The 11,029-nt window shown below is 33.9% G+C and overlaps 2 protein-coding genes across 6 annotated transcripts in view; both read left to right on the forward strand.

Annotated features, from left to right (window-relative positions):
* LOC143906733 (uncharacterized) overlaps window positions 1–11,029 on the forward strand; it is a 140,655-nt gene that overhangs the window by 71,644 nt on the left and 57,982 nt on the right. The window lies entirely within an intron of this gene.
* The window catches only part of LOC143906735 (uncharacterized), a 109,866-nt gene continuing 106,304 nt past the window's right edge, over window positions 7,468–11,029 (forward strand). Inside the window, exons 1-5 of one of the 5 annotated variants that reach the window (XR_013259631.1) lie at window positions 7,472–7,636; window positions 7,831–8,012; window positions 8,194–8,379; window positions 8,579–8,770; window positions 8,956–9,259. Coding sequence is in view for 3 of the 5 variants with exons in the window: in XM_077422976.1 (XP_077279102.1) it covers window positions 7,523–7,636; window positions 7,831–8,014; window positions 8,202–8,379; window positions 8,579–8,597 (495 nt within the window). In the remaining 2 variants the exon portion in view is untranslated. Of the gene's footprint in view, window positions 7,637–7,830; window positions 8,025–8,193; window positions 8,380–8,578; window positions 8,771–8,955; window positions 9,260–11,029 lie in introns of those variants that run through there. The other 4 variants (XM_077422978.1, XM_077422977.1, XR_013259632.1 and 1 more) reach the window with 4 other exon arrangements.

The following is an 11,029-nucleotide window of genomic DNA, read 5'->3' on the forward strand; positions in this document are numbered from 1 at the left end:
TAATGGTGTGTAGTTCCATGTATGTTTACTTAAGCTGCGATCCATTTAACATTACAAATGCTCTTCGAAGTATTCCTCTTCTCTTTTCTTTCAGTGAAGAAAAACGAAGAAGATGAAGAACGCTTCAAAGCATTTGTAGCATCAAATGGACCATAGCCTTATCATCTTGTTCTTAATCTTCTACATTTCTTAACGTTTGACATTCGACAACTGTACTTATGTTATATGTACATACATACATATCCATACAGGTGTTTCCTAATAAGTGGGAAGTATTGTAGTGGTAGATTCAGGACACGAAAACAATGAAAAAATATAAACATATGTCCTATTTGACCTTATTTCCGAGTTATGACCATTTCTGTGCTCCAGTAATTTACAGCTGCTTACATTCGTAGAAACTGATTGAAATGGTCATATTTGGTTTGTATTTGTAAACAGTACTCAATATCTGCAGAATATTTCCCGACCTCGTTGATTTTATACATTCTATTAAGTAAATGCAAGTAAATTATTAAATGCTTCTAGCAAGAAAATTACCTTTCTAAACTCTTAACGAACTCTCGCAAACGCGCACGTAAACGTCAAACAAACATTCATGAAGATTCTTCTTATTTTAATTTTTTATTTTTGCTTGGAAAATAATTTCCGAATGAGTTAATGTATCAACCTCTGGTTTGAGCCAAAGTTTTTCTTATTTTATGCTCTTTCTAACGATATACAATATAAGAGGTTCCATTTGAAATTTTTAAGGATTTGGAGTTTTCTTATAGGGCAATCCCTTGGGGAGACGACTCCCAATCCTCTGAGTTGCCCCTCGAAATGATCAAACATGTACATTTCGATATTTTTCATAATTTTAAGCCATTTCTGAAATATAGATGGTGGACACTTTTTGTTCGCAGACCCTGTATATGTATATACATATACATATATACAGGGTATGTTATTTTAAATACCCCATCAAACAAATATCTCGAAAAATGTGAAAGATACGAGAAAACGGTTCAGACAAATGTAAAATATCAAGGGGCACAAATAAATCAATCATTGATGAAATCAATTTTCGAAAAAATCGAATCTTTAAGGTCACATAAAGGTCATCTCCATTTTTTAAAATGGAAATTGTATGATTTTTTAATAACATAATTTTTCATTATTCTACATAAAAATTTTAGTTAGAGTTATAATTAACAAATTAATAATTTACATATCTATTTATATATTTATATAACAAGTGTGCCATTTTAAACGCCCCAGGCAAATATCTAAAAAAATATAGAAGATATGAAAAAACGTTTTAGACAAAAGATGCATCAAAAAGAACAAATAATGATAAAACCAATTTTGAAATAAATCAATTTTTTAAGGTCACATAAAGGTCATCGCTTTTTTTTTCATAATATGATTTTTCTAATTATTTTACATATAAAAGTATTAAGATAGTTGTAAAGAAATTAATAGTTTACAAGATATTTCATATTTTAATCTGGCGAAATATAAAGTACCTCATAAACTATTCATTTTTTGGTAACTGTACCTTTAACATTTTTATGTACAGAATAATAAAATAAATCAATTGGTGTAAAAAAATTGTTGCTTAGCAAAAAAATTATGTAATTTGGAATATGCAACCACATGTCTTTTTTGAAAATAAGTAACAATGTGTTTTCTTTACACCAACTGATAAAAATGTTGCATTACAAGAAATAAAAAAATGCTAGTATGTTTATTCTATACATTCTTAGCTATACTATATATTTATAAAGAAGGTGAAAATATTTACTATAATTATGCTATTCCTTATAAACAAATATACTAAAACCTTATAAACAATAACATACTAAAAAGTTACATATGGATGCATCAAAAACATATTTATTATAGAGTAAGTCTAGTATTTTTACGCCACGAGGGGTTTTACGCCGCAGATGTCAGAAAAAATAGAAAGAATGAAGTTACTTGCTACTAATTATTCTTTTATGTGCCTTTATGCCATATTAGTATTGTGTTGTAATTTCAGTTCTTTACTTTACTGATAATATTAACGAAACTGTCGTGATTTGAATTGATTTCTCACCGTAGTAAGAAGCGCGATCTTGTGTTACGACCTACGTAAAATAATTACTGTAGGGAATGTAAGAAATTTAATGGTTATTTCATGACACATAAGTGTAGAGGGATAGTAAATTATGGAATACAGCAAAATACAAGTTCATAGCTCTTGTATTTTTTGTTTACCTTAATATCTCGTATATCCCTCCTGTGTTTAGGATATACGGCAAGTTAGCATGCAGGATTTAGGCCATAGTACGGATACTTTATTAAAACTCAAAATCTCCTATGTGTTCTTTTTCTTTCTCTTTTTGGATCGTATAACAATAATAATCTTTAATGCACCTATCGTTCTTCTATTTTTTTTTATTTTTTAGTTTTATAATTTGTTTATCATTTTTACATTTTAATAAACTTGTTACACATATTTTATAACTTATTATGACAATTTATTGCCTTATTTATAAACATTATTTGTAACTTTTTATAAGACTTACATTTTACCCATAAATGTCATATAATCCACACTTCTAAGATACATGGCAAAAATGCAAGTGTTTCTAAGTTTTTTTTAATTAAATACAAAGAATCAATATTTTATGTTTCTAGTAGTAGATAGTATAAAGATTTTATTAGTATAATTGTAACTTTTTAATTCTAACAATAATATTAATTAATAGTAATAGAAAACATAAATACAGAGTATTCTAAAAGTTAAATATGTAGTATAACAGCACTCTCTCCAATTCCTTTGAAATTTTTAAATTTTAAACAAATTTGTTGCTTATTATATAATTATAATTAATACACTTAAAATATCACAATTTCGGCAAGTAAGGAAATGATAATTGAAATAATAGTTTATTGATGTACATTTATGGATATACATTTATTTCCTATCTCGTTCTCTCCCGCCGCTTTACTTTTTTTCAACCCTATCAGCACTCTCTCTACCTCTTCCCATCCTATCCCCTCTCTTTTCTTTACTTCCCCCTCCGCCCCCTGCTCTTCCTCCTTTCCTTCTCCTATAACCTTCGCTTATATTCCGTTCCTTCTAACATGTCCCTTAAGTATTCATCCCACTCCTCCATTGTTATCTCCTAGTAGTAAATTATTAATTTCTACTCTTTTTCTCTTTTCCTTCTTTATTACTTCCCACACCTGCTTCTCTGTTCTCGCCTCTCTTACCTCTTCCAGCAGATTTCTCTTTTTTTCCTTTTTCTTCTCACACATTTCCTTATACTCCTTTTTTCTCTTATAATGTTCTTTATATTGTCTTCCACTTTTCCAGTGTCTCAATAACTTTTCTACCTCTTTCCTCTTTTTCCTACAGTCCCCATCCCACTATCCTCCCGTTCCTTCTGCCCCTCTTTTTACTTTTTTCATCCTTTTTTTTATCTTAATTATTTTTGTCAACTTTTCGATTTCTTTACCTATATTGCCCTCCCTACCTATTTCTACCTCCTCCGTTCTTCTTCTAAACTCCTCCTTTGCCTCTTCCGACCAGTCCGTCTCTTTCACCCACCTCTCTTCCTCCGCTATTGTCCCTCTCCTCTCACCACCATCCTCTTTGTCCAACCGTACTGCTATTGATTGGTGATCCGAATCTACCTCACACCCCACCTCCAATCTTGACACTCTTTCCCAAACATTCCTATCTCCCTTCGCGTAATTGATCACTGTTTCCCCTCTTTCTCCTGTAAATTCACCCCTCCTTCTCATCTCCCTCCTATGCTCTATTCATAATTCCCCACCCTTCTTCTTCAACCCATCTAATCAGCCCTTCCCCCTGCCAATTTATCATTTTATCTTTCGATTTTCTTTCAACTCCCTCTTCTCCATCCTCCAGCGCTCCTTTCTCCCCTGTTCTCTTATTGAAATTGACCCCCACTATCCATCTCTTTTTTCTCCCTTCTTCTTCCTTCACCGATTTTATTTTACCCATTATCATAAATTGCTGCTTACGTAAACTATTGCCAATCTCAATTTCTCCTTCTTCCATCCTACTTCTCTAATCATTAAACCCTCCTCCTTTATCCATTCTTCTTTCCCTTCTAACACCTTTCTGACTCCCATCATTATTCCATCTATTGCTTTTCCTCTTCTCCCAACTCTTTCTTTCTTTACACCCTGTATCCTCCAGTTGAACTCCTTTGGCACGTTATTCTTCATCTTCTCCCGTTCCTCTCATTTCAGCCATGTTTCCACCAACCCCACGACATCCCACTTTTTTATCTTTTCCTAAAACCTTTTCTGTTTTCCCTTCACTCCCGCTACATCTCAAAAACCTATCTTTGGGCTTCCTTCCCGTTCCTTCCCTTCCTCCTCCCTCCTGCATTCCTTTCTTCCCCTTCTCCCTCTTTTTCCTCTCTTTCACTCTTTTTTATTTTCCACAGTCTACACTCTCTGACTCCTTTCCCCCTGCCCCTCACCCTCACCACACTCTCTTCCTCTTTACCCTCCCTCTCCTCCCTTTTCTCTCCGCCCACCCTTCTCATCGTTTCTCCTCCCTACTCACTACCTTTACATTTCATTTTTCCGTCTCCCTCTCTTCTACTCTTTCCCTTCTCCTGTTCCTCTTTTCCCCCCCTCCTTTTTCTTGCTCCTCTCTCTCATCTTCCCTTCCATCTCTCAGGACTTTTGACGTAGAACTACGTCTTTCTCCGCGGTAAGGGGGGTACCCTCGGATGCAACGATGCAACGAAAATATGTCACACTTTGAACGTTTAGATCTTCGAAACTAATAATCGTAGAATAATCAATAACATCTCATTTTAAAGCTTAAGAAGTCCCATTTATGATAAATCCAGACCCAACTCTCTATTTCTTACCGTTTCGATATAGTAGCGTTTGAAAGTTTAGTAAAATTTCTTTACAGAATATCGATTTGCTAGCTTTGAATGAAAACTGGTTGAACAATGATGAACGATTGAACATTGAAGGTTTCAAATGGATAACCCAGTATAAACGTAAAGATGTGAGAGCAGGTGGGGTTGAAATATACGAAAAAAACGAAGCCGAAACGATGGCAAGGCCTCACAGACTAATGAAAGGTGATGGCGAAAATGAATTACGATTGGCGGATGCAGACAAATACGGAGACATATGCGCAGTACAGGCGAAAATTGACAATAAAAAATGTTTAGTAATGTCTGTTTACATAAATCCAAACACCTCAATGGAGAATATAATAGATTTCATTTCACGAAATTTACATGCTTATAGCCCAAATGTTTGTAAATTAGGTTCAATATTATTTGAAATCCTCTTTAGGTTTTTTATTTCCGTGATCCGAATTATGCTTTTCTTCCATTTTTCGTTTTTTAACTTGTTCGTTTTCGTGATCCAAATTATGCTTTTCTTCCACTTTTCGTTTTTCCGCTTTTCGTTTTTCCGCTTGTTCGTTTTCTAAATTAAATGCTGCGTTTATTAAAATTTCGTCACAACCGTCATCAAATACTAGAATTTTAAAAGATCAAATTTATTCAAATTATATTTCTATTAAATTTAAACATATGTATATAGATAAATGTAATTTTAACTTACAAATCTTATATTCTTCCATTACTTAATTATCTTCTTTCGCTTCTCATAAAAATATATTAAAAATTGATATAATCTGGAAATTCACTAAATGACATATGAAATGTGAAACTTGCAACCTATGAAGTTTACTACAGATTGAATTTTTGATCGATTGAAATTAAATTAGCGCCAAACAGCTGTGCTTTTATGACATGCTTTTGACATGTTATTGCTAATTTCGTATTGACGTAAAGTATTATAAAAAATATTATAAAAAAGAAATAAAGGATTAAGAGAAGCATTCAACACGACTTATTCGTAAGTATATACAATTATATTAATATATATATATATATATATATATATATATACACTAAAAAAGTTGCTGATATTATAAAATGCGTTTTGTATACAGTTTTATCGTGATAGTAAGAGAAACGTGGAACAGATTTTTGGAAAAAGTGCAAACACTTTCCTCAAGCAGTCCCCGATTTATTAGAGTTCTTTCACGTATTATTAAAAACTTAACATACTGGAAAACATTCTGCACCTCATTTATCCTGCGATTATCCTGCGAGCATTCTGTGCATCTTTCATCGAGCAGTTTCCGAAAAATTTTATTTTCCTAGACGTAAGTTTCTTAAAAATAAAAATTATCTCTGCGAATTTCGGTTTCCTTTTACATTCGAATTGAGGATAAAAAACGAAATACTTTTATTATATATATATATATATATATATATATATATATATATATAAAATAAAAGTATTTCGTTTTATATATCAAGAGACACGGTAGTGTCTCGCGCCAAGTACACGCGGAGCGAGACCGACCGTGACTCTTTTACGCGACGCGACGGGTTGCGAGTACCCGAGATGTTGAGATCTCGATAACGAGTGAACGGATCAAGTTCTAAGTAGGCTTGATCGATAGCTTGGGGTCCAATTAGGGGGGGGTTTCTCTCATAATATTCCGCTACGTGCCCTACGAGCGGAGATATTGCGACGCAAAGTCCAAATGCGAAAATTTATTTTTAAGATACGTCGTCTCCGTCAACCGCTTTTCTTTATAACATACATGTAACAAACAGAGAACGTCACTTTCACTTTTTCGACACTGGCGGCTAGCGGCGTTAGTGTCGCAGTGCAGTGCAGTGCAGACAGTGCGTTCGTTTAGAGCGCTATCCTGTCAGTCAGTTCATCATCTGATCAGTTAACCTATCTCGATCGATCGAGAGACACGGTAGTACGCGCGGAGCGAGACCGATCGTGTGACTCTTTATTACGCGTCGCGAGGTAAGGTGCGACAACGCGCGCATACGCGCGTACGCGAAACGGCAGTAACACCGTAATCGTGCCGGCGATATACTGAATTGAATTGCTTCGTGCTTATCTAAAGATTTCGTATCCCTACATTGGGTGCGTTCAGCCGATACTTCGCTAGCCTAGCAATCGTGAGTAGTCGCTCGTTTTCGCTCGTTTCCTCTCCTTTGACCCAATGGATTAAAAGGAGAGGAAACGAGCGACTGCTCACGATTGCTAGGCTAGCGGAGTATCGGCTGAACGCACCCATCTACTATCGCTGCCGGAAAAGAAGGTTCTCTACGCTTGGCAGAAAGCAGAAAGTGACGACTGACACGTTCGATCCCGACTTCGTTGATCGCAGAAGAGCTCAACTCGAGGTACGTTTCCGATTTGCAATTAAAAAATTTTGTGCGATGAATGATATATAGGCTACGGTCAACGTGATACAAATGCTTTGGAGCGTTCTTCCTCTCCTTCTTTCTTCATTGAAAGAAAAGAGAAGAGGAATGCTTCGAAGCATTTGTAGTGTCACGTTGACCGTAGCCATAATATCATATTAATATTTAGGTCAAGGATTGCCATTTAAAGCTGGTACGTTTGATGGGGTTGTCAGTATTTCTGCGCTTGTGGTTGTGCTATGCAAGCAAAACTTTGCACAATCCTACAAGACGTTTATATCGTTTCTTATCAACGTTGTATGCATGTCTGTCAAGAAGCGCAAGAGCAGTGTTACAATTCTATCCAGAGAACGGTGAGAACAGGTTGTTGATATTATATATATCTTGATATATAGGCTACGGTCAACGTGATACAAATGCTCTGGAGCGTTCTTCTTCTCCTTCTTTCTTCATTGAAATAAAAGAGAAGAGGAATGCTTCGAAGCATTTGTAGTGTCACGTTGACCATAGCCATAATATCATATTAATACATTATTTTATTTTTTAGGTCAAGGATTGCCATTTAAAGCTGGTACGTTTGATGGGGCTATCAGTATTTCTGCGCTTGTGGTTGTGCTATGCAAGCAAAACTTTGCACAATCCTACAAGACGTTTATATCGTTTCTTATCAACGTTGTATGCATGTCTGTCAAGAAGCGCAAGAGCAGTGTTACAATTCTATCCAGAGAACGGTGAGAACAGGTTGTTGATATTATATATATCTTGATATATAGGCTACGGTCAACGTGATACAAATGCTTTGGAGCGTTCTTCCTCTCCTTCTTTCTTCATTGAAAGAAAAGAGAAGAGGAATGCTTCGAAGCATTTGTAGTGTCACGTTGACCGTAGCCATAATATCATATTAATATTTCGGTCAAGGATTGCCATTTAAAGCTGGTACGTTTGATGGGGCTGTCAGTATTTCTGCGCTTGTGGTTGTGCTATGCAAGCAAAACTTTGCACAATCCTACAAGACGTTTATATCGTTTCTTATCAACGTTGTATGCATGTCTGTCAAGAAGCGCAAGAGCAGTGTTACAATTCTATCCAGAGAACGGTGAGAACAGGTTGTTGATATTATATATATCTTGATATATAGGCTACGGTCAACGTGATACAAATGCTCTAGAGCGTTCTTCTTCTCCTTCTTTCTTCATTGAAAGAAAAGAGAAGAGGAATGCTTCGAAGCATTTGTAGTGTCACGTTGACCGTAGCCATAATATCATATTAATACATTATTTTATTTTTAGATATAGGTCAAGGATTGCCATTTAAAGCTGGTACGTTTGATGGGGCTGTCAGTGTTTCTGCGCTTGTGGTTGTGCTATGCAAGCAAAACTTTGCACAATCCTACAAAACATTTATATCGTTTCTTATCAACGTTGTATGCATGTCTGTCAAGAAGCGCAAGAGCAGTGTTACAATTCTATCCAGAGAACGGTGAACAGGTTGTTGATATTTTATATATATCTTGATATATAAGCTACGGTCAACGTGATACAAATGCTCTGGAGCGTTCTTCTTCTTCTTCTTTCTTCATTGAAAGAAAAGAGAAGAGGAATGCTTCGAAGCATTTGTAGTGTCACGTTGATCGTAGCCATAATATCATATTGATACATTATTTTATTTTTAGACGTAGCTGTTGATCCGTACAAAATTACCTTTTTAAAAAAAAGGTAAAAAAGAGCGCCAAGTACACGCATAATAGTGTATATGTATTATGTTGTTACCCTGTTATGTTGTTACCTCGAAAAAAACAAAGTGGTAGTATTATACCTCCAAATAGCTTTATCCTGTACATACTGTTTATACAATGCGTAATATACTACAAAAAGGCGTGATATCCGCACAAAATTACCTTTTTTAAAAAAAGGTAAAAAAAAGGCGCCAAGTACACGTATAGTAGTGTATATGTTGTTACCTAAAAAATAAAGAAAGTGGTAGTATTATACCTCGAAAAAACCTAAGTAACAAGTTTTAGATCTTTATATCTCGAAAAATCTCGAAAAAATCTAAGCAGTAGTATCTTTATTTCCGAAAAATTATAACCCAAGTGATACACGTCACAAAATTATGTCACCTTATCAAAAAGAAGAGTCGCGCTTCAAGTGATCTATTACAATTACAAAAAAGAAATGATATCTCTTTAAATTAGAGCGCCAATTACAGAAAGAACATGTATATTGCCTCAAAAAATAATTGTTGCACTACTTTGAAAAATCTTTACATTGTGTCAATTAGAAAAGAATGTATAATAACAATTTTATAAGATTAAAAAATTTTATTTAAATTTAACAAGAGAATACAAGATATTTAAATACAAAGTTATTTACATGTGTATTTTTTAATGGCCACAAAGAATTACAGAGGTAACAGTACAAAATAAAAATATTTTATTAAAATACATAAATTTTTCTTGTAAAAAAAATTGGCGCTGCTAGACCTTTTAAATAAATAAGGACAACAATAAATAAAAATAATTCAAAGAAGAATGCAATGGGAGTAATATTAAATAATTATCAGCGTGGATGTGGGAGTGAGTGATATGGGTGTGCGTGACTACGCGGACGGCGGATAATGCGGCTTATAATTAAGTATAGAATAAGTTTATTTATTTGTTTAAAATTTCGAGGTCTAGCAGCGCCAAGTTTTTTTACAAGAAAAATTTATGTATTTTAATAAAATATTTTTATTTTGTACTGTTACCTCTGTAATTCTTTGTGGCCATTAAAAAATACACATGTAAATAACTTTGTATTTAAATATCTTGTATTCCCTTGTTAAATTTAAATAAAATTTTTTAATCTTATAAAATTGTTATTATACATTCTTTTCTAATTGACACAATGTAAAGATTTTACAAAGTAGTGCAACAATTATTTTTTGAGGCAATATACATGTTCTTTCTGTAATTGGCGCTCTAATTTAAAGAGATATCATTTCTTTTTTGTAATTGTAATAGATCACTTAAAGCGCGACTCTTCTTTTTGATAAGGTGACATAATTTTGTGACGTGTATCACTTGGGTTATAATTTTTCGGAAATAAAGATACTACTGCTTAGATTTTTTCGAGATTTTTCGAGATATAAAGATCTAAAACTTGTTACTTAGGTTTTTTCGAGGTATAATACTACCACTTTCTTTATTTTTTAGGTAACAACATATACACTACTATACGTGTACTTGGCGCCTTTTTTTTACCTTCTTTTAAAAAATATATAATACGGTAAAAACTTTATACTACCGCGAAAAATTTGGAAAGATTCAACGAATTAGTTAAGATTGAAATTTAAAAATGCCGAGAAAATCGAGAAAAAATTACTTTAAGAACCGACGAAAATCAAAGAAACAGCTTGAGAGGAACAAAAGTGATAAGAAAAGGAATGCTAAGTCATCAACTGAAAGATCACGCGAACATAGGAAACGTCAAAAGGAGAGTGCTAAGTCATCAACTGAAAGATCACGCGAACATAGGAAACGTAAAAAGTCATTTCGCCAAGGTGAATTTAAGCAGAGTTCGACTCAAAAGGAAATTGATATATCTATTTCGAATTTAGACCCACAACCTTCTACTTCAAATTTTCAAAAAGAGTCTAATAATCCAGAACAGATGGAGATTGATGTCAATGAATCACAAGAAAATTTTAGGCCAGAAAAAATTTCATTTAAAATTTTTCCCGGGAAAAATGAATTTGAAAAATTTTTT

This window comes from Temnothorax americanus, unplaced genomic scaffold (genome assembly GCF_048541705.1).
Source record: "Temnothorax americanus isolate GAGA-0224 unplaced genomic scaffold, ASM4854170v1 Scaffold75, whole genome shotgun sequence".
NCBI lineage: Eukaryota > Metazoa > Arthropoda > Insecta > Hymenoptera > Formicidae > Temnothorax > Temnothorax americanus.